This window comes from Notechis scutatus, chromosome 16 (assembly GCF_049901735.1).
Source record: "Notechis scutatus isolate UNSWTSFEM ecotype Mainland chromosome 16, rNotScu1.2, whole genome shotgun sequence".
NCBI lineage: Eukaryota > Metazoa > Chordata > Lepidosauria > Squamata > Elapidae > Notechis > Notechis scutatus.
The window spans coordinates 6,397,157-6,425,113 of record NC_142024.1 but is presented as its reverse complement, the minus strand read 5'-3'; the positions used below and the strand labels follow the sequence as shown (position 1 = coordinate 6,425,113).

Below are 27,957 nucleotides of genomic sequence, written 5' to 3'. Positions count from 1 at the left end.
GGTAACAGAGAAAATGGAGAGAGAGAGAAATGGAGAAAGAAATGGAGAGAGAGAGAGAAATGAAGAAAGAGAGGGAGAGAGGGAGGGAGGGGAAGGAGGGAGAGAGAGAGAGATGAAGAGAGAGAATCTCAGGGTAACAGAAAAATGGAGAGAGAGAGGGAGAGAGAGGGAGAGAGAAACAAGGGAGGGAGGGAGAGGGAGAAAGAGTGGGAGGGAGGGACTGGAGAAAGAGGGGGAGAGAGATGGAGAGAAAGAGATTAAAAGAGAGAGGGAGGGAGAGAAGGAGGGAGTGAGAGAGGGAGGGAGGGACTGGAGAAGGAGGGAGGGAGAGAGAGAAATGGAGAGAGAGAATCTCAGGGTAACAGAAAAATGGAGAGAGAGAAATGGAGAGAGAGGGAGAGAAAAACAAGGGAGGGAGAGGGAGAGGGAGGGAGGAAGAGAGAGGGAGGGAGGGACTGGAGAAGGAGAGAGAGAGATGGAGAGAGAGATGGAGAGAGAATCTCGGGGTCACACAGAAACAAAGTCCAATCTTCTGCCGCAGGAAAGGGCCTCCCTCCTGTCCCCGCTGGCATTGTTCATGCTTGTCAAGTGGAGACACTTCCTGATCCAAAATCAACGGGGACGACCCGGTGCCCATGCTTCGAGCTCACCCGCGTTGCTAATTCACACTGCCGGATAAAAGGCTGCTTGCTGCACAGAAAAGAAGTAGAAATAGAACAGAAAAGCACATTTAGAGCAGGGGAGCGAAAGCTCGCTCTGGTTGTTCAACATCTCAATGCCACTCGGGCAAAACGCCGCAAGAGAGGCGGGCAGCGAGGAACTGAAAGGGCAGCCTTAATGAAAGCAGTCGTTTTAGTTGAGTATTTACAGGGGGAGGCGGTTTATTTAACCCAATCGGCCATGAAAGGTGCTCCATCACTGAAGGTTTTGAAGAAGAGATTGGACAACCGTTTGTCTGAAATGGATTTAGGGTCCAGGGGTGGGACTAGAAGACCTCCAAGGTCCCTTCCAAATCTGTTATTCTGTTAATATTTTTGAAAGTGATCGGGTCAGATCAGCTGCCGAAGAAAGCTCTCTCTCTGTGGCCTCTGAACTTGTTCTCTTTCCTGTTATCTAGGCAGCCTAAGGACTGCATCCTCAGCCAAACGAGCCTCAGAGGAGAGAAATCCAGTTTTTGCCGCCCCGCTACTGGATGGTGGTTCCGTATTCGATACCTCCCGTGGAAAGAAACCCCACCTCCCCTGCGATTTTGGATCCGAGTCGCCCTTGCAGCCGAGACGTTCTCACCGCAGGGCCGCCCTCTGCTGACCTCGCCGTACAGAAGCACAGATGGCACAAGCATCACAAGAACGGACGGCACCACGACAACAAGAGAGCGATCACACCACACCACCACAGTACAGTAGCTAGTGGTGAAGAGAGAGGCACAAATTCGGAGAGATTTGGGGTGTGTGCGCGTGCTAAAAGTCTGCCTGAGTTTCTCGGCTGGAAATCCAAACTTCCAGAAATCCAAACAACAGGCCAGAGCGCGACAGACAGCCCCTCGTATCAACTTCACCACACAAGGTGGCTGTACCATGAAAGCCCGGGCGGCACTGGTTCTGGGGAAGCATCCATCCCCCTTCTGAACCCTTCTCTTGGCACTGGAGCAACACACACACGGACACACACGGATACACGCATGCTTTTTGTGCCGCACTCGTGGACTGACCTGGGGTAGAAGAGGAGTCGTCACTCACCGTCGTCAACAACGCCTCCTGGTTGTCAGCCAGCGCCTGTTTGGCTAGGTAACGCTCCCTTTTGATCTTGACTTCCAGGGACTCAGGGATGTCTGGCACCAGCCAATCAATTAGGCGCAAGCAGAAGAAGACGACATGCTGGAAAGAGAAGGGAGAGAGGGAGGGAAGAGGGCCCAGGGGAGCCCCCCATCCCAGAATTATAGCAATAGCATTTAGACTTCACAGCGCTCTCAAAGCAGTTTACAGAGTCGGCATATTGCCACCAACAATCTGGCTCCTCATTTTACCGATCTCAGAAGGATGGAGTCAGTCTTGAGAGGGTGAGATTTGAACTGCCAAATTGCAGGCAGCCGGCAGTCAACAGAAGTAGCCTGCAGTACTGCATTCTAACCACTGCGCCACCATGGCTCACTATCAGCCCTTATGACCACCAAGCCAGCTAAGCCAATACCACATTCTCTCTCTTTGGGAAATGATATTTTGACAGAAAGAAAAAGGCTGCCTTAAAATTCTGATATAAGGCCTTTTCTATGCTTTGGGGTACAGAAATCTGAGCAACTGACTTCTTTCACGAAGAGCAGATAATCCAGGTAATCCAGGCCTGACATCTGAATGTGACCTCGCCTTGAAAAATGCAGCTGAGGTCCAGCAAATTTCACCTCTATTTGGATTAAAAATTAGATTGCCTTGTGGCAGTGGCCCACTTCTTCCAGCACCAGTGTGGCATTTCAGGAGGCCGAGCAACGCAGCCAGGCCTTCCGCACACGCTGGCAACAGCCTCATGGCCGTGGGACCAGCGCCTCACTCGGCCTCCTGCTGTGGTGTGTGCGCCAGTGCCAGAGAAGAAGTGGGCGAAGCAAGGCAGTTGTTGGGGTGTGGATGGTGTGGCTGTGGGGGTTCTGAGGTAAGCCGGAGAGCATGTGGGGCAGTTCCACCCCTCCCCTCCCCTCCCCTCCCCTTGTGTCAGTGGCACCATGAGCAACCAGACAGAATGAGCAATCATGCGGCTGCGTAGGTGCTTAGGTAGGGCATAATTTGGGGGCGGTGGTAGGGCTTATATTGGGTGCACATGCAGAAAACATGCTAGGGTTTATTTTCCGGATAGGTCTGATATTTTTTTTCTGGGGAACCGGGTACTACTAGTATTCTCTACTCAAACTCTGTTCATAAAAATGCCTGGGACTCACCTCAAAGGCAATGATGAAGCCCAGGCGAATGGCCAGGAGTTTCCAATAAAAGAGGGTGTGCTTCCCGTGAGCATCGCGGAAGGCTTTGTACCTGTGAATGGGCCATGGCAAATCAGCATGACGGGGTAAGGGGGGAGGCCTCACCGTGATTACTGGTGACGGAGACCCTCTGCTCACCTGCACATGGTATGGTTGCTGTGCACATAAGCGGGTGGGGAGTAAGCTAGGGTGAAGTTCACGTAGCCGTGGAGATGGCTGTCATACTCGTATTGGTAGAGAAGCCGTGGCAGGAAGTCCGAGGTGAAGGCAATGAGAAAGGCCTGGGGACAAACGGGGGAAGAGTGGCCATCATCAGGATTAACTCGTAGCCCCAGAGACGGTGCAGACCTCCACATTCCCCCAGGAAAGGGACCTTGGAAACCACCAGTCCGTGGGGAACGGCTTGAGGATCTCTGCCGCTTCTTCCAGACTCACATTGACAATGACGGAGATTTGGGCCAGGACCTCAAGGAAGAAGAACCAAACACTGATGTCCTGGGCACGCTCAGCCACCGGCCGGCGGTACTCGCAAACAAATTTCTGGGCATCCAGACGGATTTCAACCCAGTTATTGAGCAGGGCGAAGAGAGGGGCCAGTGGGAAAGCAGCCACGAAAATGGTGATGAAGCCAAACTGAAGCACTACGGGGGGAAAAAAAAGGCCATGTTCAGTGTCGCTGTTTTACAGAATTCCTAAGCAATCCTTGGAATGACCGGAGGAGCAAGGCTTTGGGTCTCTTAAGATTGACAAGATGTTCCTTTGGGTGACTCTTCCATTCTTACCTCTGTGGGGGGGAAAAAAATAATCAAAGGCTGTTTGGATGACCCAACTTTCAGGGTAGAGGAGAACTGGAAGAATTCAGTTATCCTAAACATGTTAAAGTGTAACGAAAGTGGGAGCATCCAATATAATTGGGGCTTGCTTTGCTGAAAAGGTATTGTCCAATTTGTAAAACATTCCTATGCCTGTTTCCCAGTTGCCATGAGAAAGACCTGAAGGAGAATAAAAATAAAATCAGAAGCATATTCCAGGTTCTCGCAAAGGTTGTAACTTAGGCAACTGTGTATTTTGCCCACGAAAATCCTTTATTGGAGAATGTGATTGATGACACCCAGCCTGTGAACGTATTTTGTTGGAGAATCTGATTTGTGACACACCCAGGAGGGTGGGGTGGGGGGGGGAAATAGGGTCATAGGTGATTGTAAATTACGTGTCTCAGAGTCGGTTTCATACAGGTCATGCAGGCAGGATGCTCCTAATAAATCTTTTGAAGTTTTTAAAAGCTCGGCTTGAGGCTTATATGATTTAATTAGGGCGATCGCCGGAATCCTGACAGGTATCTTTTGGACGTTGGGAGGCTGCTCTCCACCACTTAATCAGTGTAGCTCTCGATCTTTGGAGAGCCCCTTGTAGAAAGGATCTCCGATTCTCAGTGGAGGGGCTGAATCTTAGACCCCAAACTCCTTTCGCTCCTCTGTGTTCCAAAAAGAGCTGAGTGCTGTTCTCCCTTCCTGCTCACCCATCTCCAGGTACTCCTCGAAGAGGCCTTCACATTCAATCAGTTCGTAGTCTTCCTCCCATCGTTTGGGCTCCTGGCAAATCTGCCCGCCTCGTACCTTGGCCAGTTTCCTTTTCTGGTGCCAAGCCTTCAGCTTGCTGCAGGGAAAAGAAATGGGATGCTCCGGTCTGGCTGTCCCCCTCGGGTCAGGAAATGCCCCTCAATTATTGGCACCCCTTTCACCAAACCGCCCCGTTTTTCTCTGCCGTTTCCCAAGAAAGGAACTCACGGAACAAAGAATTCCTGGACGTTGCTGACAATCTGTTTCCCAACCATGATGATGAACAGCTGCTGGGCCAATTCGATGAGACACCCGCCAGGACCGCACTGCAGGGCGAGAGGAAGGGGGACAGGGGCACACCTGCCGCATTGGTATGTCATCTCTCTACATCGAGGGCAACGTTCAAGGCGGCCTAGAAAACTCCAGGTGCTTGGTTTACAAGTTGACACTCTGGGCCATGATAAACGATAAGACAGGAACCTTAAAAAGATTTGTTTAAGACTCTGGCTGCTCACTGTCCTGTTGTAGTTGTAAATGCTCCGACACTGGAAGCTTTTAAAAAGAGATTGGATAGCCATTTGTCTGAAGTGGTGTAGGGTTTCCTGCCTGGGCAGGGGGTTGGACTAGAAGACCACCAAGGTCCCTTACAACTCTGTTTATTCTATTCTATTCTATTCTATTCTATTCTATTCTATTCTATTCTATTCTTATTCTATTCTATTCTATTCTATTCTAATCTATTCTATTCTATTCTATTCTATTCTATTCTAATCTATTCTATTCTATTCTATTCTATTCTATTCTATTCTATTCTAGTCTAGTCTAGTCTAGTCTAGTCTAGTCTAGTCTATTTTATTCTAGTCTCAATTCTATTCTATTCCATTCCATTCCAATTTTTATTCTATTCTATTCTATTCTATTCTATTCTATTCTATTCTATTCTATTCTATTCTATTCTATTCTATTCCATTCCATTCCATTCCATATTTCTATTCCTATTCCTATTCCTAATTCTATTCTATTCCATATTTCTATTTCTATTCTATTCCATTCTGTATTTCTATTTCTATCCTATTTTATTCCATTCTTCCATATTTCTATTTCTATTTCTATTTCTATTTCTATTTCTATTTCTATTTCTATTTCTTATTCTATTCTATTCTATTCTATTCTATTCTATTCTATTCTATTCTATTCTATTCTATTCTATTCGACTCCATTCGACTCCATTCCACTCCATTCCATTCCATATTTCTATTCTATATTTTTATTCCTAATTCTATTCTATTCCATTCCATTCCATATTTCTATTTCTATTCTATTCCATTCCATTCCATTCCATTCCATTCTACTGTATTCTGCATGGCCTTGGTTAAATGGGCATAGCAAAGTTATCTCTGCAGTGTTGCATTAACTGACCGAACCAAATTGCTCAGCAAAAGAAAATGCAGAGATGCATGGCATGGAAGAATGCAGCCTCTGCCCAATCCTTTTGAGGAGAGGCTGCCAGTGCCCAGAAATGCCAGCGTGCGCAAGGACTCGCTCCTGCATTGTACTTACGTCTTCGTTCCTCATGCCCAGGAGCTGTCCGTATTGACCAGGGTAGCCCACAAACCTGCTGGGAAAAACGGAAAGTATTGAAAAGAACGGAAAGTCGTCTGAGGATGGGCAGGCCCGATTCTTGAGATGGGTTTGGGTTACGAAGCCAAGTCTGGGCCAGCGCAGAATTTTGACATGGAGAGATTCAGATTTGGCAAGCTGAAAAGACAGCGTGGGTTTCCGTTCAAGAGGAAGTCACAGCTCAACTTGGAGGCCCCTCAAATTTGGTTAGGCGTCTCCCTAGATTTGTGAAAAGGGCCAGATTGCGCAAGGAGCCTTCCTTCCATTCCTGCCTCTGAGCGAAAACCTTTTCACCGCGTCCCCTACCTGCCTTTGAAGAAAGCCACGTAGAAAGGAGACGAATAGAAGTTCACAAACTGGAAAATGAAAACTTTGAAGGTGAAGGCATCCTCGTGCTGTGTTTGAGTCCGGTGCATTTCTGCAAAGAGAAGCAAGAGAGGTGGATAAGGACGGTCTGGTCAGTGGATGCAAACGGAAGTTGGCTGGAGTTCTGATAGGTTCCTTTTCCAGCAATCCGATAATCCGTGGTGAAAGTTGCAATTCTGTGATGACCCGGAGCGTGGCACGAAGGCAACACAGTCAAATAAGCAATAAGAGTACCTTTATTATCTCCAACTTTGCCCCCAATGTCCAGGTTACCTTCGGCTGGAGAAAAACTCTCCCAGGAACAGCCTTTAACTGGAGGAAATTCAGTCCAAAACAAGGTACACACAAACTGTAACTAAAAATCCAAACAAACCAAACTGAAGTAATTAACTTGACCGGGCAGGAGAAGGAATTTCAAACTTGAAAGCACGGTACAACTCACACAGTTGGGAAGATGCCAGGAACACAAATAAGCCATGATGATACAAGATAAATTAACATTTGCTCCCAACAACTTGCTGTGCGCAGCTTCCTCTTTTATACACTGTGTTCACAGCTGCAGCTAATTAAGGGAATCAGGGCCCTTTCCTCCCCCGTAAGCCACACAACTCACATTGCTCTCTTCTCCGTTCCTCCCTGCGTGCCCTAGGATGAAGAGTGGGTGGGCCTGGGTCTTCCTCTGAATTCCCTCTCCCTTGCTCTACCTCTTCCCTGCTCTGCCCAGCTTCTTCCACAGCCAACGGAGCCACACTCCCACTCCCTGTCAGTTGTTCGGTTTCCCCCTCCGAGTCAGATTCCGGGAGGGGCCCAACAAATTCTGTGAAATGTTGGTTCCCCCCCAAAGAAATTTCCCAAATGACGTGAAAGAAGGTTTTTAAGTTTCCTAAAAGCGAAAACATCCTGGGCTAATTGACTACCTGGGAAGTGTTTGATTTTTCCAACTGCAACATACTCTCAATGGATCTCTGGTTAGATGGGCTTCCACCAGAACTTCCACTTACCCCATCTGGTAAGTTTTTCGGCCAAGGAGGTGTAGACCTGGCTCATAAGAAGGATAAGCACCAAGTTCACCATGGAGCTGCTGATATTCGCAATGTTACCTGCCTGCAGGAACAGAAGGAAAAAGGCCCCATTTCACCCCGGTTTCTTTTTCCTCAACACCTCTCCTCCGAGAGGGGAGCTGGTTTTGCTCTGAATTTTTCTGATCTTTCAGGGTACCAGTGAGAAATTCCAGAAAGCAATAAAGATGCATCAATCAAATAGATGACCTTAAGGCACACTGAACCTGGGGGCTTTCAAGATATTATTTACACAGAAAGTAATTTCAGATTACCATAACTCACCAGACTCCAGCCTTCTATCCTTCTGAGGTCAGTAAAATGAGGAGCCAGATTGTTGGGGGCAAGAGGCTGCCTCTGTAAACCGCTTAGAGAGGTCTGGAAAGCACTGTGAAGCAGTATACAAGTCTAAGTGCTATTCCTATTAAGAGCCATGGGGGGCACGGTGGTTAGAATGCAGCATTGCAGGTTAATTCTGCCGACTGCCACAGTTTGATCCTGACCAGTTCAAGGTCAACTCAGCCTTCCATCCTTCCGAGGTTGGTAAAATAAGGACCCCAGATTGTTGGAGGCAAGAGGCTGACTCTGTAAACCGCTCAGAGAGGGCTGTAAGGCACTGTGAAGCGGTATATAAGTCTAAGGGCTATTGCTATTGCCATGGCCATCAACCAGAAGGCTGGGAGGGAGGTGAAAAGCCTCTCTTTATATTATATTATATTTGTTATCTTATGGGCCTTGTATTGGAGTCTTAGCAAACTGGACTGTGGATAATTTATAAATCAAGCTCTGCCTTCATCCATGCTTTTTTTCCCCCTGTGCAAACAAGAAAGAGGAACTGCCCATCATTCTGTTCTCTCGTGAAATCCTAAATTTGGAGAAAGGATATAGAATATCTCTGGGGAGGCTCGAAGGAGTCCAAGTATTTGTGCCTCCCCAGAGTCCAAGTCTACTATTGACCTCACCTCTTTCCTAAGAGGTATGTAGGGGGCGTGCATAAGTGCACCAACATGCCTACCGTCCCTGTCCTATTGTTTCTTTTTATTTTTCTTATATGTATCCATTTCATGTATTCATAACTATGTTTATACTTATACCTATTATCTTGTAAGTGATTGACAAATAAATAAATAAATAAATAAATAAGTGGAGCCGAGAGACCGATTCTCGAATACAGCTTATCTGCTTGGAATCCACACTGTACAATGGACGTGAATACAATTGAGTGAGTCCAGAGGTATTTCACAAGAAGAGTTCTCCACTCCTCTGCTTGCAATAGAATACCCTACACCACCAGGCTTGAGATTTTTAACGTGGAGAACCTAGAACTATGCCCCCTAATGGTCTGACCTAAGCTTAGTACACAAAATTGTCTGCTACAGCATCCTACCTGTCAATGGCTACTTCAGCTTCAACCACAATAACACATGGGCAAACCATAGATACAAACTCAACGTAAACCCGCTCCAAACTCGTTTGCAGAAAATACAACTTCAGCAACAGAGTGGTCAACACCTGGAACTCTCTCCTCGACTCTGTTGTTACATCCTCAAACCCCGCCTCCAAACTTTAAACTGCCTACCGTGGACCTTACTCCATTCCTAAGAGGTCTGTAAGGGGGCGTGCATAAGCGCACCAGCGTGCCTACCGTCCCTGTCCTTCTTCTCCCATTTATTCATACCCATCTATTATGTATATACTTACACCTGTTTATACTTATGTTTATATGTTATGTTCATACTTATACTTGTTTTCTCATACATGCTTGATAAACTAACTAACTAACTAACTAACTAACTACATACATACATACATACATACATACATACATACATACATAGGGCAGCCCTCACCTGCGTCATCAGAACTCTGTTCCCGGTGTGGTACATTGCAGTGCTAACAATCCCACGGTACATGATCACCGACACCAAAAAGATCATCACCACACAGAGCTATGGAGGAAGAGGAGGAAGCAAGATACGAGAGGTGCATCAGGGATTTGGAACACGGATCACGGTCCCTCCTTTCTTCCCACACCCCGATGGCCGTAGCCCCTCACCATGATGACAATAGCCATGGATCCGGTCAGGATTCGTGATAGCCGGTCGTGCTTGGGGAAATGGGGCTCCTTCAGTCCCGTGATGGGGTTCTGTTCCAGGCAAGGGGCCATGGCAGCAAACTCTGGGCGAGGACGTTCCTAGGAGCAGGCACATGCGAGAGAGAGTGAGTGGGAGAGAAAAGGGGGAAAAAATCAGGGTGGGATTGAACAAGGGAGTAACCTTGTTGAACTTAAGGGGAGGTTTATTTTGTAATTTTGTTTTTTGTTTTCTTTTTGTGCCTTCTACTCGGGGCTGAATCCTGGCCTTGGAAAGTTGCCTGCAGTTTTCTTGGCAAGATTTCGGAGGTGGGCTTGTCCTTGCCTGCTTCCTAGGACTGATCAAGAGTGACCGGCCCAAGATGGCCAGTTGTGCCTAGAACAAGACTCGAACTCCCGGTCTTGTAACATGGTGCCGTAAGCACTACACCAAACAGGTTCTCTCAATAGGAGTTACTCCCAGTTACATGAGGACAATGACTTTCTCCTGGTCTTATTACGAACTGATTTGTGATCCCTACATTATACTACCCTTGGACCAGAGTTATCAGTAACGGAATTTGATGCTCTTCAGCAAGGCAATTCAGCTGGGCGGAATTACAGCTTCATTGGGTTGAGTCAACCTCTTACTCTCTTTGGTAAACTGCTCTGGGAATGCCTGCTGGCCACCTGAAGATAAAAAGTGAAACTTAACTGGAATGTTCTTAATATTAATTGCGGGCTCGTGTATGTTCAGTGTGATGGTTCCAAGTGGTTTCCAATGGGACCTGCTGAGGAAGGAATGATGGCTGGCTTGCTTGGCCTCCATGGTGGGCAGTGTTGTGGCTCGCCAGTGGCCAGCGGAGCTGACGGCAGACTCTGACAGTGAGGAGGTTGGGGAGTCCTGGAGTCTGGGGAAGGTTCAGAGGCAGAGATGGGGCCAGGGCCGTCCGACAGTTATCAGCTGCCTTCGGAGTTGGACATAAGTGGGGAAGAAGAGCAGCTGGAGCCTGTTCCCAGTGTGCGCATGCACAGAGCTGCCAGAAGGGAACAGTTAAGGTACAAGGGTCGACTCGGGAGTAAAGCCACAGATGGATGGTGAATGGCCCCTCCCATAGGGAATAAAGAGGAACAAAAAGGGAGTGGTGTTTGCAAGAGATAATTAGTTCAATTCATTAGGGTGAAGATCTGTTCCTGCATTCTTGCCAAGTATTGTCTGCAACAGAGTGGCATTTGGTAGATATCGGCCTGGCAGCTCTCCAAGCCTGATAAAGATCTGTAGTTGTGAAATCTCTTGAAAGACTGTTGGCCGGGAACTTTGCTGGAGAGGAATTCCCTTTAAACTAAATAAAAGGGGTTTTATCGGGATGAAGGATTTGGAGCCCTTGCCTCCTCCTCTTGAAAGTCCATGCAGTCCCAGTGGTGAGCCAGAGTGGCGTTTCTCCGTTTCCAGTACTCCAGAAACGTCACAGCCCAGAAGGACATGAAGATGCTGAAGAAAACCGTCCCTGGATGGTCAAAGAGGTAACCAATCTGAAGAGATGGAGAAAAAGAATTGGGGGGAAAAAAATCTGAATAATTCTGGGTTGGGGACTTTGGATACTGGAAGGGGTTTCCCCTCTTGTTCCAGTCCTGGATAAAGCTGTTGTCCTTTGGGATACTGAGCAAATTAATGACGAATGGGAAAAATATAAGTAAGCTGCTGATCTAGTTGGACAATGGTTCCCATTTTACACATGGAGGGCTCGGATGGCCTGTACCCTCTGCCTCCACTTTCCACCGAGGTGGGACTCAAAACAGCTAATGTGTGTCCATCTTGGGAGCCAGTGGATCTCAAATCTTCTCCCTTGCTCTCCTTAAGGAAAACCTCCCCCTTAATTGTTGAAGTGACTAGGAAGCCCTGTTCCCTCTCCGTTATGTGCCACAGTGGCGCAGTGGCTAGAGTGCAGTACTGCAGGCTACTTCTGCTGACTGCCGGCTGACTGCAATTTGGCAGTTCGATTCTCACCAGGCTCAAGGTTGAACTCAGCCTTCCCTTCTCCCAAAAACAGTAAAATGAGGACTCAAGATTGTCGGGAGCAAGAGGCTGACTCTGTAAGCCGCTTAGAGACAGCTGGGAAGTACCGGGAAGCAGTGTAGAAGCCTATTGCTGTTGCTATGCACCGTCCCCTCACCCCCCAAAAGCTGAGGGAAGCCCCCTTGCCTTCGCCATGGGGCAGATCTCAGAGAGGTTCCAGTTGCCACAGGTATCACACAGAGGGCACATGAGGAATCCCCCCCCACTGTTGCAGATCTCCTTCCTGGAAAGGGGGCGGAAAAAAAGAGAAGAGGTGTCGTCAGTGATGGGATTCAAATTGTTTTACTACCGCTTTGTATGCACGCAGGGGGTTTCACACCGACCTTCTCCTGCAATCCTGCACTCTCCCTGTGTGTTAAAACAGCTGACACACGGCAAACTGTTGTGCCGCGCAAAGCAGCTGAGCTTCAAAACCAGGAAATACTAACCCTGGGTGTCCACTCCAGGGTTAGTATTAACCCTGGAGTGGACTAACTCTCGGATACTAACTCTCGGATGTCCACTCCAGGCAGCCATGTCTCTCCCCCCCCAATTTCCCACCAGCGTCCTTCCACACTCACGCCGGCATGTTCATGTCCATGGTGAAGAGGCCAGCGAGGAACACGAAGCTGCCAATGGCTGCGGCTGGGATTAGCCAGGCTGTGTAGAAGCCTGCAAAGAAGAGAATGGGGTCAGGAAGAGCCCCCATTGCCCTTCCCCCACCACACACCTAGAGAAGGTAATCTGTCAGAGATGGTAAATTATGGAGCACAGGTCCGGCTGCGTTCGGGCCAGGCTCAGGCGCTTGACACCCCAAGCTTGCCACTTTGGTTCTCACATCTGTTTAATTTGCTTTTGCATGAAACCGCTTCGGAGGTCTCACAGTAGATGAAGCCATAATTTAGATAGGAGTGGAGATGGCCCAATACCACAGTGTGATCTGCACATGGACTGAAGAAAGGTTAAAACGAATCGTAGGTCAATGAAATGAGAATTGGGCCAATAGCTCTGACCTTGCTAAAGGTCTGTGCAATAGAATAGAATAGAATAGAATAGAATAGAATAGAATAGAATAGAATAGAATAGAATAGAATAGAATAGAATATAGAAGAGGCTAGAGTAGAGTAGAGTAGAGTAGAGTAGGCTAGAATAGAATAGAATAGAATAGAATAGAATAGAATAGAATAGAATAAACAGAGTTGGAAGGGAACTTGGAGGTCTTCTAGTCCGACCCCCTGCTTAGGCAGGAAACCTTATACCATTTCAGACAAATGGTTGTCAATCTTTTCTTAAAAATTTCCAGTGTTGGAGCATTCACAACTTCTGGGGCAAGTTGAGTTCCACTGGTTAATTGTTCTCACCGTGAGGAAATCCCTCCTTAGTTCTAGGTTGCTTCTCTCCTTGGTTAGTTTCCATCCATTGCTTCTTGTCCTGCCTTCTCAGGTGCTTTGGAGAATAGCTTGACTCCCTCTTCTTTGGGGCAGCCCCTGAGATACTGGAAGACTGCTACCATGTCACCCCTCCTCCTTCTTTCAATCAAGCTAGACAATAACCCAGTTCCTTCTCCTGTTCTTCATATGTTTTAGCCTCCAGTCCCTTAATCATCATCCTCCGTGGTCTTAAAGGGAGGTTTGCTCAAGGCCTGATCCATGTTTTATGTTCTGGAAGGGGGGGTTAGATTGGGCAAAGGAAGAAACAGCCCCACCCCCCCAGGGACGCGTCTCACCCAGCCAAGCAAAGTAGATGGCCACCTTCTCTCCAAAGTATTCCCGGATGTGGTCCAGGGGCTGATATTTGTACCAGCAAGCCCAGCGGGCCCAGAAACGGTACAAGATCTGCCGGGGGTTCAGGTCTTCGCTCAGCACCTCATAGTCTGGCAGCTCATAGGGGCCCTAGAGAGAGAGAGAGAGAGAACGAGAGAGAGAGAGAGAGAAAGAGAGAGAGAACAAGAGAGAGAGGGAGAGAGAGAGAGAGAGAGAGAGAGAGAGAGAAAGAGAGAGAGGGAGAGAAAGAGAGAGAGAAGGGAGAGAAAGAGAGAGAGAAAGAGAGAGAGAGAGAAGAGAAAGAGAGAGAGAGAGAGAGAGAGAGAGAGAGAGAAAGAGAGAGAGAGATTGAGGGGATGCCCATTATCCACAAGGAAGGAGGTCAATTCCCCAAAGTCCTTTGCAGGGCTCTTAAAATGCTAGATCCGGAATACAAAACCCAGTAAGAAGAACGATAGCCAAACAACTTATCCCTCAAAAGAAAAGGTAAAAACCAAATTGAAGGGGTGTTTCAGGAAACGTTTCGCGAAGGACTGCTTTGGGATGCTCGAAAATGCCAGCTGTCGTTTTTTCCTTTGTGGAACCACAAAAGAGAAAAGGTAGGAAGGAGACAGGGGAGCCCTTCCTTGACCGATGGCCACCCTGGGACTGAAGAGGCAGGACATTTGGGCAGAGATGGACCCAGTCCTTCCGGCCACAACCTGTGATGACCTGGGTCACGGCACAGAGGCAACGCAGGAAGCTGGCAGTTCAAGCCTTCCCTTTATTGCACCCAATTTCCCCAAACGCTCCCACATTTCTGGCAAGTCCCAGAGCAGAGGGACATATCTCTCTCTCTCTCTCTCTCTCTCTCTCTCTCTCTCTCTCTCTCTCTCTCTCTCTCTCTCTCACACACACACACACACACACACACACACCTCCAGCAGCTTCTCTTAATCATCCTGCTCCCCTTCCTCCCTGTCTACAAGCTGTCCCAACTCCTGAAAAGCCCTGGCCTATTCCTCCCCACTTTCCTCTGAAGCCAACGAAGCCACCCGCCTCGATCTCCATCGGCTCCAGTTACGGCTCATCTTCCCCCACAGATTCAGGTTCCGGCAGAGGGGCGTGACACAACCTCTCTGTGTTGATGCTGTGCCTCCCCATTGGGACACGCTTTTCCTCCAGGGGTGGGCTTCAAAAATTTAGCCAACGGTTCTCTGCCCGGTTGCTGGGTGGGTGTAGCCTCGTTGGCCTCTTGCACCACAGTGGGTGGGTGGGGGCATTTTTCCTCCCTGGGCTTTGGTGGCCCTCCGGAGGCGTTTCGGAACTTCTCAGAGGCCCATTTTTCGCCCTCCCAGGGCTCCGAAGGCTTTCCTCAAACTTCTGGGAGGCCTGTTTTCCCCTCCCTGGGCTCCAGAGGCTCTCTGGAGGCTGGAAATGGACCCCTTTCCGGCCTTACAGAGCTGCCAAGAGGCCTGTTTCCCCTTCCCTGGACTCCAGAGGCTCTCTGGAGGCTGGAAACAGGCCCTTTTCTGGCCTTATGGAGCCTCTGGGAGGCCCCATTTTTCACCTTCCCTGAGCATCTGCTCAGGCCCTGCCCTTACCTGGGATCTAAAAAGGGCCTTGTGGAGACCCCTGGGAGGGGAGGGGAGGGGTGGACAGTCATTGCAACTACCAGTTCAGCGAACCGGATGTAAAATTAATACCCGGTTCGCCCGCACCGGTGCGAACCGGTAGCAGTCCTCCTCCTCCCCCCCCTGCTTACCTCGTGCAGTGGGAAAGCAGCAGAATAGACCCCTTCGTTCAGCAGCCGGTCGATGCCTATTTCCGCGTGCTTCCGTTTCCCGTAAAGAGTCCGTGCCAAGATTTCATACACCTGCAGGTGGTATTAACCTGGTCAAGCACCGGGATAGCAGAAAGCCAGAACAAGAACGGTCGACAAAAGGGAGGGAGGGGGGAAAAGGAGAGTGGCTGTGGCAATGCTTGGCCATCCCCCAAGAAAGCGATCCCACGGCCAAAACAGCAGAGCAGGGGAGGACTGGGCCTTTTTCCCTTAAGAGGGCTTACGATCCGGTGCCTTTGCGTGTTGGTGAAGTAGGAGTCCTGCAAATCACTGCCCAGGAATCTGGAAAAAGAGAGCAACCGATTCAAGCCCAAACCCAGTGTGAAATGTTCCTCAAAGCTAGAACGGGGCATTGGTGGGTGCAGTGGTGAGTGCATTGGTGGGTGCAGACAGGGGCACCAGTTCCTTGACTGAACTGGTGCCCCTGTCCAGCAATCCACCCCTCCTGCCGTCAGGTGGAGGAAAATCCTATGAAGGTAGGATCTCTCTTTCCAGGGGGTGTCAAACTCGATTCCTTTGAGGACCGCATCAGGATTGTGTTTGACCTTGGGGGGCGTGTGTGCCCAGGGTGAGTGCGGCCAGCATGATGTCATTCGTGTCGGGGGAGGGCGCCTGTGGTGACTTGAGCGCTCTGACAGCAAAACTGGACTCCCAAGCTCCGTTTTTGGCTGGGATGACCTCCTGCCACCCTCGGCCAGTGAAAACAGAGCTCAGGAGGGCATGGAAGGCCCTTGGGAGCTCCGTTTTTGGCTGCGATGGCTTCCTGCAAGCCTCGGCCAGTGAAAACGGAGCTTGGGAGGGCCACCCGCGGCCCCCCACAAACTCCATTTTTGCTGGCAGAGGCACCGCAGGCCGGTCCTTCGCTGTTTTCAGGGCAGCCCCGCAGGTCAGATCTAAGCACTCCGCGAGCCAGATCTGCTCCCCCGGGCCTTGAGTTTGACACCCTGGTTTCCAGGCACTAAGATACTCTCTTTTGCTTTCCGCTGCCAACCTGGAGCCAGGACTCTTCACCCAGACCAATGCTCCATCTGAGCACCGGCGCCCTCGCACCCCTGCCCTCCCTCACCTGTCGAGCTTGGACTTGCGGAAGGCACAGGTGTAGTAGTCCACAGGCTTGTTCGGCACCCTCTGATCCATGAGGTTGGGGATGCGCAATTTCCGGAGCAGGTGGTCAGAGCTATTTCTGTCTGGGTTGGGGTGAGCCTGGGGAGGAAAGAGGTGCTCAGGAGAGCCGTGTGGCGGGACAGGGAGAAAGTGGAGCTCCTGGACCGCGCTCCGAAATACACACCCACTGTGATGCCCCGGGACATGGCACAAAAGCAACAAAGTCACAGAAGTAGGTAAAGTCCCTTTAATTTCTCCAACTTGGCCCCCAATGTCCTGTTATCATCGGCTGGAGAAAAAAAACTCTCCCAAGAACAGTTTTTAAAGGGAAGAAATTTCATCCGAACCCAAAGTACATATAAATTATAAATAAAAACCAACACAAACCACTTGCTGCAGCAATTAACGAGACAGGGCAGGATAAGGGATTGCAGACTTCCAAAAGATAACAAAACATACACAGCTGGGAGGATGCCAGAACCCAGATAAGACATGACAAACAAAGATAATGCATGCTTTGCTTCCAGCAAGGTGCTGTGTGCAAACACCCTTTATATCCTGTTTTCCCAGCTGCAGCAATGAAGTGAATCAGGGCCTCTTTCTCCCCCATAACCCACGTTGCTCCCTTATCCGTTCCTCCCTGCGTGTCCTAGGATGAAGAGGGGTTGGGCCTGGGTCTTCCTCTGAACGCCCAGCTGGACTGTGCCCTTCCCCAGGTTCCTCCACAGCCACCGGAGCTACACTCCCACTCCCTGTCAGCTGTTTGACCCCCTTCGGAATCAGATTCCAACAGGGGCATGACACACACATGCAAAATCAGCCAAGGGCTTACTTGGAGAGGCGCTCGCATGCACAGCTCCTCGGCGTAATACACCAGCACCTCCCAGGGGGCGCTCAGCTTTAAATAGTGGATGCTCTTGTGTTCGCTCCGGGTCTCCTCCTGTATGGGTGGATCAAGAAGAGAAGGAGGGCGGGACACCCCAATTGAGAACTCCAGGAGCCCCGATTAAAACCCAACAAATCTGAATGACGACAAGAGAGGAGTTCGGCCCTCTGGCCAAATACTTGGATCAATTCCGTTTCAGTGCAAAGACACGTCGGAGTGGGATGTTATTTCCGCCAATGCCAACTGAGCCCAGACAGTCTCCGATGCCAACACGGCATTCTCTGTATTACTGCCACCCATGGGGGAGCGGGGCTTCCAAGCCCCAGAGGTGCTGCCCCCGCCACCGACCTCACCTTCTCTACCACGAGGCCGGTGCTCCTCAGACTTTTGAGGAATTTCCGCTTCCATCTCTCGTGCCGCCCGTAGCGTTGGTCCCAGCCACCTCTTGCGCCCGCTGCTGCCTCACCCTGACGGTGCAGCTGTTTGGCACGCTTTTTCTTCGAGGGACGGGTTTTCTCCTCCCAAACCAGCACGAAGTCTGCAAAGCCAAGCAAACAGGTGTTTTTGAACCTTTGTCCAAAGACTTTCATAACAGGCTGCCTTGTTGTTGTTGTTGTTGTTGCTGTTGCTGTTGCTTTGCTATTATTATTATTATTATTATTATTATTATTATTATTATTATTATTATTATTATTATTATTATTATTATTATTACAAACAGAATCGCAAGTCTTCTGAATTTTTCATGCAGTGATTTGCTCTGAGTTTTCTCTTTGCCATGGAAGCTGGTTCCCGGCTTAGTTTATCTTCGATATTTGGAAAAGAGCTCTTGGAGAGGAACCACGTTTCACGAAGGATTCATGAAATCCCCTGGACGAACTAGCAAAAAAAAAAACTAACAACAACCCCTAACTCTGCTGGAATCTCATGCTGAGCGAGGATTCGGTTGGGACGGCCTCCCATCTCCTTCCCAGGTCTATCCATTTATGCCACCGAGAAATCGGACCTGCTCACCGATCTTGGTTTTCCCATCCCTGAAGTAATTTCCTCTGGGACTGTTGGAGGAATCATATCCGTCTCTGCTGTAAATGCAGACCGCGTCATCCTCTTCCACATCCTACCAATGAGAAAGTCAAGGGAGACCATACAGAGATATAGACAGAGAAGGACTGGGAAGCGTCGGGAGCCAGCTGGGGCTGTGGGTCAGGAAACATGGACCACCAAGCAGGAGACATTGGAGAGTATCGCTGCCCTCTTATTAGAGGACGGATTTTAAGAGATCTTAGCAGCTTGGACTACAAATCTGGTGTGTCGTCCGTCCCCTCCATCTCTCTCTTCTGCTTGCTAAGTGCTACACCCCTGTTTTGGGGGTGATTGGTTGTGCCACACATCGCAGAGCGTGGTTTGGCATCCCAGAATGTATTGCCACGGCAAAGGATGCTCTCCTTTTCCTCTACGTGGAATCCATGGAGGCCGACACATCAATAATTTCAGTGTCCCAAATTCATTGCCGTTGGCTTCCTTTCCGCTGGCTTCCTTACAAGCAGGGGTGGGATTCTACTGGTTCTGTCCAGCTCTGTAGCTCTGAAGAGCAGCAGACATAGAACCAGTTCTATGTCTGCTGCTGTTTTGGCCCACCCGCCTGCCCTGGCTCTTACCTGACCTTCATTTCCTGCTTTTTCAACCTCAGCTGCCGTGCGAGGCACAGCTGCGGTGGAAAAAGCAGGAAAAAAGTGCTTTTTCAAACGCTGCTTCCCTGCACGCAGCGCTGCTCAGCTGTCCAGGCAGCAAGCTGATGAAGATTTACACACATGCGCGCAGCGTGCAGGGAAGCACATCGTAAATCACCGAACCGCTAGTTAACCCTGTCTGATCCCACCCCTGCTTACAAGCCCTCTAACTTTCTGGTTGTTTTTTTTTAATATGCATGACCAGAAATCGCCCGCCGTCAGCTTAATAAAGCTTTAAGGCGCTGCTGCGGGGGATTTGAATCTGCTCCCTGCTCTCTTGTGGGAACTTCCAAGGGGCCGCATCCTGAGGACTTGCACGCTTAAGAGTTTCACACCGAGCAGGAGCCAAAGCGCTTTTTCCCGCTTACTCCATCCCGACCAGATCCCACAGCCATTCCCTAAGCAGAAGTTTTTTTTTTTTTCTTTAACAAATCCCCAACAATATCTCTTAAATTCGTTTCTCTACCCCGTTAGCTACTTACGAAGCTACCGGTGGAGGCTCCATTTCGAACGGCTCCGTCGTCGCTCCCGGAGCATCCCTTGGCAGCGCCAAGCAGGAGGCTGGCATCGGCCGGGCTGAGAGCGGAGGCTTTCTTGCGGATCATGGCGCTTGGCAGCAGAGACCTGCTTGCTTCTTCCCGTCAGGTCTTGGCCATGAGTGTGGCAGAGGCCAGGGGAGGGGCCGCTGTGGTTGACAGGGGAGGGGCTGCCACCCTGCTTCCCAGCTCATCCCTGGTCTTGGACAGTGCCGTGGGGATGCCTGTGCAGCATCTTCTGGGGGCGGAGGAGGCAAAGCGCTGGTGTTGTCGTCCGAGTGGCCAAGACCAACGGTCACCTTGTTTGGCAAAGGGGGGGGGGGGCAGCTCCAAGGCTCCCTCCCTCCCTGCCTGCCTGCCTTTCAGGGCAGGTCCCCCTTGCTGGTGCCTGCGTAGCTATGGAAATCGTCTAGAGCCGCTTTCCAGCTTCTCTTTCCCAGGCTGTCTTGTCTGCGGGGCTTGGTGGAGGAGGAGAGGAGGAGGAGGAGGAGGAGGGGCCGCGCAGCAGCGGCAGGCCAGAAGCCAGCATGAAGGAATGGGCCAGCCAGTTTCTATGCCCGGGAGACGGAATGCCCTTCTGCTACGAGTGGTCAAGAAGGGCCTATGTGGCGATGCGCAGGGAGGTTTTCTCTCCTTTGGGTGTAAATGCAAGTGTGGGGTGATGAAGATGAGGGGGAGGCTTGAAAACCAAGCCCTGGATCCTCACCTTTTCAGCCAAATAATGACATAGAGTAGAATATAGAATAGGATAGAATGGAATGGAATAGGGAATAGGGAACAGGGAATAGAGTAGAGTAGAGTAGAGTAGAGTAGAGTAGAGTAGAGTAGAGTAGAGTAGAGTAGAATAGAATAGAATAGAATAGAATAGAATAGAATAGGGAATAGGAATAGAATAGAATAGAATAGAATAGAATAGAAATAGAATAGAATAACAGAATAGTAACACAGTCTTACTAAATAGTTTGACAGCATTGAGGGAATTGTTTAGCAGAGTGATGGAATTTGGGGAAAAAAACTGTCCTTGTGTCTAATTGTTCTGGTGTACAGGGCTCTATAGCATTGCTTTGAGGGTAGGAGTTGAAAAAGTTTATGTCCAGGATGTGAGGGGTCTGTAGATATTTTCACAGCCCTCTTTTGGACTCGTGCACGATATACATGGAAGGCAGGTTGGTAGCAATTGTTTTTTCTGCAGTCCTAATTACTCTCTGGAGTCTGTGTCTGTCCTGTTGGGTTGCAGAACCAAACCAGGCGGTTATAGAGGTGCAGATGACAGACTCAATCATTCCTCCTCTGTAGAACTGGATCAGCAGCTCCTTGGGCAGCTTGAGCTTTCTGAGTTGGCGCAGAAAGAACCTTCTTTGTTGTGCTTTTTTGATGACGTTTTTGATGTTAGGCGTCCATTTTAGGTCTTGAGATATGATAGAATCTAGAAATGAGTGTGCCACAAACTGAATGCAAATACAATCAGACCTATTGTAATGGCTCCTATACACGTACAACCACAACTGAGCCCAATATTTATGTTGCTAAATGAAACATCCGTTAAATGAATTTTATTCCGTTTTTAATCACCTTTCTTGCTGCAGTGGCAAAGCGGATCACCGCGTCTGTTTAGTTGGTAACCCCGTTGTTAAGCAAATCTGGCTTCCCCGTTTTGGTTGTCAGAAGGTCACAAAAAGACATGACTCCGAGACACTGCAACGGTCATAAATATGAATCAGACGCCAAGTGTCCAAATTTGGATTAACATGACTGATGAGACGCTGCAACGGGTTTGTTAAGTGTGAAGAACGATCACGTGTCACTTTGTTCCCCCCAGTGACGTAGCTTTGAACGGTCTCTAAATGAACTGTTGTAAGCCGAGAACTATTTGTATATATGCACATTGGTGGAGACACGTCCAGCGTCTAAATTCAAAATCTTTATTAACTCACTTGCATGAAGATAATTCATTCCCCAACTTTAGACATATTAACATTCAATAATCCACTGTATATTTTAAAACGTATATATTTTAAGGTATCCTCCCCTAAAATCGCTAAGAATGACTTCCCAATATATATCTCATTTCATCTTCACTGATTTTGTGTACTGATTTTTTTTTTTACCAATGTGTACGACAGAGCATTTGTTGGTTGAGATTTGGAGTTGCCAGCTGTTTGACCATTCAGACACATAATCAAGGTCACTCTGTTGGCCAGAGAGAATTCAGGGCTGAGAAGCCACCCAATTCCAAACAGATCAGAGCCTTAAATCTGGCATGAACCTGCAAAAATACTCTTGGGAACCCCACAAGTTGGATCCATGGAGGCCTGCCCTCCCACGCTGCCTTCTGTCCCCCCCTGCCTCCTTGATGCATTTTTTTTTTTACCACCGAGGGAACCCAGAATTCAGCCCAAGCGGCTTCCCTGCCAGCAGATACAAAGATTGGGGTTTAAAGGCTATTAAGAACCATCCGTTTTATTGAAAGGAAGAAACCTATGCAGCAGAATTAGGATTTCACGGAGCCATGGCAGGGCTCGCCTCTCCGAGAACTAAGCCGGCCGCCACCTGGTCCTGCCTCCAGAGATGCTCGGCGAGGCTGTTCAAGAGATGGGCTACCTCGGCTAGGCCAGCGTATCCATCCGAGGGCTGCTCGCCAACGCTTTTGGCCCGCAAGATCGGCAAACCCCAGGTGTGGGAGAAAGCCGCCATGTCCGATTCCGTCACATCCGTGTGGGCAAACTGGTCAAACCTGGGGACAGCTGGTCAAGGAAGGTGAATGGCCAAGCACTAAGCAGGGGACCATCCACGCCAAACTCGGCCTGAGACGATTCTTCCCCTCTGGACCAGGCTACGGGGAACGGAGGCAGCTCCTCTTTAATCTTGGCAATGATTGTATTTGAATAGAGTGGGTTTTGAAAGGTTGTTCATGCTATTTCTTTGCTCAAGGACAGGCTGGCAGGAAGAAAAAAACAGGCATTGTGGGAAAGCGTAATATTTCTTAAAATGAAACTATCTTAAAAAGAGGCAGGCTGCCCCCACAAGGGCTCTTCCAATCTGTTGAGAAGCCCCTCAAAGCAACGGTCCCCAACCTTGGCAACCTTGAAGCCTGGTGGACTTCAACTCCCAGAATTCCCCAGCCAGTAAATTCCCCAAAGCTGGCTGGGGAATTCTGGGAGTTGAAGTCCACCAGGCTTCAAGGTTGCCAAGGTTGGAGACCAGTGGTGGGATTCAATATTTTTTTTTTTTACTACCAGTTCTCTGGGTGTGGCTTGGCTTGGTGGAACGTGACTTGGTGGGCATGGCAGGGGAAGGATATACGGCAAAATCCCCCTTTCCTCCCCACCCCACTAACCTGCTTTCCAGCTCTGTTCTCCTGGGCAGGGCAACCAAAGAACCAGCCAATCAGCTGGGACTCGGGAGGCAGGGAATAGATGGGGTTGGCGGGGCATTGGCCGGTTCTCCGAACTACTCAAAATTTCCGCTACCGGTTTTCCAGAACAGGTCAGAACCGGCTGAATACCACCTCTGTTAAAGGATACTTGGTGCCCACCACCATTTGGACCACATCCCTTTTTCCGTCTGTCACGCGGGAGATTTGGTGAGGGAGGTCGAGAAAGGACGCGCGATCCGTGAAGGAGAACAAGAAGAGGACGGCGTCCGCTTTCTCTCTGCAGGCCTGTGGGGAATGGAGGAAAAGTCGAGGGGGCTCCCATTCGCACCCCACCCAATCCCAGAATGCAACCTGGCACCTCTCCGCGGACCGACTCACGGGTAAAATGTGGTCAAACTTCCTCAGCACGGCTTCGCCACAGTCCCAGAAGGAGAACCTGAAGAAGAGCACCTTGGCACTCTCCCGCAGTTTTGCTGGCCAGTAGACGAGGCTGGTCTGGATCCCTGGGAAAAGAAGGAAGGAAGGAAGGAAAGAAAAGAAGGAAGGAAGGAAGGAAGGAAGGAAGGAAGGAAGGAAGGAAGGGAGAGGAGGGAGGGAGGAAGAAGGAAAGAAAAAGAAGGAAGGGAGGGAGGGAGGGAGGGAGGGAGGGAGGGAGGGAGGAAGGAAGGAAAGAAAAAGGAGGAGGAAGGGAGGAAAGAGGGAGGGAGAGAGAGGAGGAGGAAAGAAAAAGGGAGGGAGGGAGGGAGGGGGAGGAACAAAGGAAGAAAGGGAGGAAAGAAAAAGAAGGGAGGAAGGGAGGGAGGAAGGAAAGAAAAAGGAAGGAAGGGAGGGAGGGAGGAAGAAAGGAAGAAAGGGAGGGAGGGAGGGAGGAGGAAGGAAGAAAAAGAAAGGAAGGAAGGGAGGGAAGGAGGGAGGAAAGAAAAAGGGAGGGAGGGAGGAAGGAAGGAAGGAGGGAGGAAGGAAAGAAAAAGAAGGGAGGGAGGGAGGGAGGGAGGGAGGGAAGGAAGGAAGGAAGGAAGGAAGGAAGGAAGGAAGGAAGGAAGGAAGGAAGAAAGAAAGAAAGAAAGAAAGAAAGAAAGAAAGAAAGAAAGAAAGAAAGAAAGAAAGAAAGAGCCGCTTCAGCTGGAGCCCTCTGGGGACGGGACTCCTAGGGAAGCCCCCCTGCCAATCAACCAATGGAACAGAAGTTGCCCTCGGAAGTTGTGGGAGCTCATCGCTTGGAGACATTCAAGAAGAGATTGGACTGCCATCTGTCAGAAACGGCGTGGGTCTCCTGCTTAGACGGGGCGGGGTCGGACTAGATGACCTACAAGGTCCCTTCCAACTGTGATTATCTGTTCATCTGCCTCAGGGAGAGGGTCTCGGGGCTGCCTGGCAGAAGGAAGGACCCACCACCACCACCACCACCACCATCCCGCCCAGTTTGTGGAAAGCTCTGCCCTTGCTCCTTCTTTTAGCCTGGGACCGAGCTCGCCTGGGCTTTTAGGTTTTACAGGTTTCCATCCTTTGCCTTGTGGGGAGGAGGAGGAGGAAGCGGGGGGGTCACCTGTGGTCTCGTGATGCCCCAGGGGCACCTCCAGACCGGCCAGCTTGGCCACCAGAGCGGTTTTCCCCACGCCGCTCTTGCCCGAGACGAAGACCTTGTAACCGGCTACGTCGGCAGCCGCCTGCGGAGCCAGCACGGGCCTCTCGATCAGCCCTGCCGAGGGAGAGAAGACCGACTTACTAGCGGGGCAGGGAGGGGATTCCCTTGCCCAGAATCCCTCCCAAGCTCCCGCCGGCGTGGGGGGTGGAGGGGAGAGGAAGGGCGACCTCACCGAAGGATCGGCGCTGCGCCCGGCGCAAGAGCGCGCCCGAGTAAGCTCTGCCTTCCTCGGTGCAGTGCCAGTCCGGGTCCACCACGGATCCCGGGCGGACGATCATTTCCCCCAGCCCCGACCCCCGCACCGCGGGGAAAGAAGCAGGCTGGGCAACGCTGCGCCCCGCGGAGGGATCGCCTCCCTCCTCCCACCGCGCATGCCCGAACCGCGTCTTCTCGCTTCTTCCGCCCTCGCTTTGTTTTGGCATGACGTCACACCGGTGGGGCCCCGCCCCTTGGCATGCCTGGATCGCGCCTCCCCCCACATCCAGCGATCGGCTGCTGCCAGGCTGGTGGTGGGGAGGGAGGGGCCTGCAGCGCTGCCCCTTGGTTAAGGCCGTCCGTCCCCGCCAGGAGGGCGGAGGGGGCGAGGTTTTCTTTCTGCAAGCCGGATCCCCTGCGCCGGGGCTCCGCCGGTTGCCCCCTACAGAACAGGGGGTCCCCCCAAACTTGGCAACTTTGAAGACTTGTGGACTTCAACTCCCAGAATGCTCCAGCCAGCATAGCTCTTGAGACTTTCAAGAAGAGGATTGGAGTGCCATCTGTCAGAAATGGTGTAGGGTCTCCTGCTTGGGTGGAGGGGGGGCTGGGTTGGTCTAGATGACCTACAAGGTCCCTTCCAACTCTTGATGATCTGTTATCTGCCTCAGGAATCATCCTGGGCATGGGGCAGGGCGGCTGCTGCCAGGCTGGTGGGGGCAAGGGAGGGCTGCAATGCTGCCTCTCCTGAGGCAGATAAACAGATGATCACAGTTGGAAGGGACCTTGTAGGTCATCTAGTCCAACCCCCCCTCCGCCTAAGCAGGAGACCCTACACCATTTCTGACAGGCGGCACTCCAATCTCTTCTTGAAAGTCCCACAACTTCTGAGCTATGCTGGCTGGAGCATTCTGGGAGTTGAAGTCCACAAGTCTTAAAAGTTGCCAAGTTTGGAGACCTCTGGGTATAGAAAGAAGGGCGTTGGGTGTGGGGGGGGGTGTCCCGTCCCTGCATATTGGAGGAGGCTAACGGTTGCAAGAACCGGGCATGGCTGGTCTAGGGAAGAGAAGGACCAGGGGAGATATGTGAGCAGGCTTCCAAGATTTGAAGGGAGAGGGAGAGAAAGGAAAGGAAAGGAAAAAGGAAGGACGGAGAGAAAGAAAAAAGAGGGAGAGCAAGAGATAAAGAACAAAAAGGGAGAGAAAGAGGAAGAGAGGAGAGAAAGGAAAAGGAAGGAAGGAGAGAAAGAAAGACGGAGAGAGAGCAAGAGAGAGTGACTGGAGGCTAAAACATACTATGGTTGCAGGAACTGGGCCTGGCTAGTCTAGGGAAGAGAAGGACCAGGGAAGACAGGAGAGCAGCCTTCCAATATTTGAGAGGCTGCCACAGAGGAAGAGGGGGTCCATCAGAATAACTAGACACAAGGACTGTCCCCTATCCCCAAATTCCGATGTGGAAACTTGAGTCCCCCATCACTCTAAGGTGAAAACTGGGTGAAACAGACCTCAAATGAAATGAAAACAGAGGTTTTCCAACTCTATGGGAAATTGCATTAACGATAGTAGCCATTTTGCGTATGGCAGGTGGAGGCAAGAAATTGGAGGCCCCTCACACCCTGGACATAAATTGTTTCAAATCCTACCCTCAAAACGATGCCATAGGGCACTGCACATGAGAACTAGACACAAGAACAGGTTTTTTTTTCTCCCAAACTCCATCACTCTGCTAAACAACTAATTCCCACACTGTCAAACTATTTAGTAAGACTGTAGTACTATTCTTCTCATCCTTCCAAGTACCGATCTCTTCCAACTTATAATTATAACCGTGTTGCTTGTTATCTTTACTATTTATATTGTTTTGTTCCCTAGTATGATTTGATTGCTTATTAGTAACCTATGACTATCACTTGTGTTGTGAATCTTATGATTCTTGATGAATGTATTTTCATGTACACTGAGCTTCTGCACTAAAGACAAATTCCTTGTGTGTCCAATCACACTTGGCCAATAAAGGATTCTACTCTAGTTTCCAAGGCACCTGAAGGCCAGACAAGGAATCGTGGATGGAAACTGAACGAGAGATTCAACCTGGAAATAAGGAGAAACTTTCTGACAGGGAGAACAATCAACCCATGGAACAGAAGTTGCCTTTGGAAGTTGTGGGAGCGCCATCACTTGAGACTTTCAAGAAGAGACTGGACTGCCATTTGTCAGAAATAGTCTCCTGCTTGGGTGGAGTGGGGTTGGACTAGATGACCTACCAGGTCCCTTCCAACTGTTAATCTGTTAAATCGATGTGTGGTGGTGGGGGAGAGGATAGCAGCCGTCTTAAATCATCCGTTGTGCTTCCATGGTGGCTTGGTGTCTCAAGGACTCACACGGGCGTGGACTGCTCCTGCAGGAGGACCCCAGGAGGAACTGAACACGTGTGTGTCTGTGTGTGTGTGGCATCCTTTACAGATCTACCACTGGCAAGCACTGGGAGATCAGCAGACGGGGATGCAAGCTATGTCCTGCAACCAAAATGATGGGGGGGCAGAGGGGGGGCTCCAGCTTTCAAATGCATCTTTTGTCTCGTTGCGCGACCAGAAACGAGAGCTCGGTGGGCCTAGAAACGGCTTCGGCGGCTTGTGAAAGCCATATGCCGGCCGCAGCCTTGGGGTACAGGATAAGAAGCTCCCCGGGAATCACCTGTGTCCTTTCCCTCCCGTGGGTGTTTTAGCCCTTTCAGTCGGTGCGAGGTGGAAAGGCCCGGAAGGGCAAGGCCAGGTGTGGCGCCTGGGCGGGGCTTTTAAAAGAGTCCTGCCAAGCTGTTCCTAAGAGGGAGGAGGGTTCAAAATATTCCTGCAATCCGGGCAGCCAGCCAGGAAGACTCAAAGTGCAGCTTTCTCTCGGCTGGGAAAAGTCCCACAGCTTCTCCAAGGGAGTGTGGGAAAAGCCACAGGCAGAACTGAGGCAGGACCGGGCCGCAGGGCTACAAGCCTGGCACAGGATTTCCCACCGCGGGCAGCTGCCAGCCAGGAACCCACCACACTCCCCCTGCCCCTTTGCAGAGTTCACTGCCCAAATGCCGCCCACCCTCCCGAGCCGTTAAGAGGGGTTCCCTCCCTCCCCTCGTGTGACCAGAAGCAAAGCCTGCGAAATGGTAAATCTTCAGTCATGCTGCATTGGAGGTGGCTGGCATTACCACGCCTACCCCACCACAT

General features: G+C 50.2%; 2 protein-coding genes across 3 annotated transcripts; both read right to left on the bottom strand.

Moving 5' to 3' along the window:
• Positions 1-86: 86 nt before the first annotated feature.
• On the bottom strand, positions 87-20,311 carry LOC113423165 (anoctamin-7-like). 2 transcript variants are annotated; one of them, XM_087944851.1, is made up of 23 exons: positions 19,483-20,311; positions 18,285-18,387; positions 17,624-17,808; positions 17,217-17,324; positions 16,347-16,483; positions 15,505-15,562; positions 15,203-15,313; positions 13,422-13,587; positions 12,277-12,367; positions 11,843-11,939; positions 11,029-11,172; positions 9,625-9,762; positions 9,419-9,517; positions 7,512-7,614; positions 6,451-6,562; positions 6,085-6,142; positions 4,753-4,850; positions 4,485-4,621; positions 3,401-3,606; positions 3,104-3,246; positions 2,927-3,017; positions 1,712-1,877; positions 87-690 (listed from the first exon to the last, which is right to left on the bottom strand). In XM_087944851.1, the coding sequence occupies exons 1-23, from the start codon at positions 19,603-19,605 to the stop codon at positions 659-661; spliced, it is 2,706 nt and encodes a 901-aa protein (XP_087800977.1). In that variant the 5' UTR covers positions 19,606-20,311; the 3' UTR covers positions 87-658. The 2 variants fall into 2 exon arrangements, with proteins under 2 accessions (XP_087800977.1, XP_087800978.1); XM_087944852.1 differs by having other exon boundaries at positions 1,740-1,877; positions 6,085-6,139.
• A 1,667-nt stretch (positions 20,312-21,978) lies between these two features.
• Positions 21,979-24,924, bottom strand: CPLANE2 (ciliogenesis and planar polarity effector complex subunit 2). The gene is made up of 5 exons (XM_026684449.2): positions 24,730-24,924; positions 24,459-24,611; positions 23,291-23,415; positions 23,061-23,197; positions 21,979-22,270 (listed from the first exon to the last, which is right to left on the bottom strand). Exons 1-5 carry the CDS (start codon positions 24,833-24,835, stop codon positions 22,036-22,038), a joined length of 756 nt encoding a protein of 251 aa, XP_026540234.1. The 5' UTR covers positions 24,836-24,924; the 3' UTR covers positions 21,979-22,035.
• Positions 24,925-27,957: the final 3,033 nt, after the last annotated feature.

Excerpts from the sequence above, each read along its gene's own strand:
- CPLANE2 (XM_026684449.2), bottom strand. The coding sequence starts at position 24,835 with ATGATCGTCCGCCCGGGATCCGTGGTGGACCCGGACTGGCACTGCACC. Across the intron at positions 24,612-24,729 it reads GGCGCAGCGCCGATCCTTCG|GGCTGATCGAGAGGCCCGTG; the intron begins GTGAGGTCGCCC and ends CTCCCTCGGCAG. Across the intron at positions 22,271-23,060 it reads CAAATGGTGGTGGGCACCAA|GTTTGACCAGTTTGCCCACA; the intron begins GTATCCTTTAAC and ends AGCTGTCCCCAG.
- LOC113423165 (XM_087944851.1), bottom strand. The coding sequence starts at position 19,605 with ATGATCCGCAAGAAAGCCTCCGCTCTCAGCCCGGCCGATGCCAGCCTC. Across the intron at positions 13,588-15,202 it reads CTGCTTTCCCACTGCACGAG|GGCCCCTATGAGCTGCCAGA; the intron begins GTAAGCAGGGGG and ends CTCTCTCTCTAG. Across the intron at positions 3,607-4,484 it reads CGAGGAGTACCTGGAGATGG|TGCTTCAGTTTGGCTTCATC; the intron begins GTGAGCAGGAAG and ends TTCCCCCCGTAG.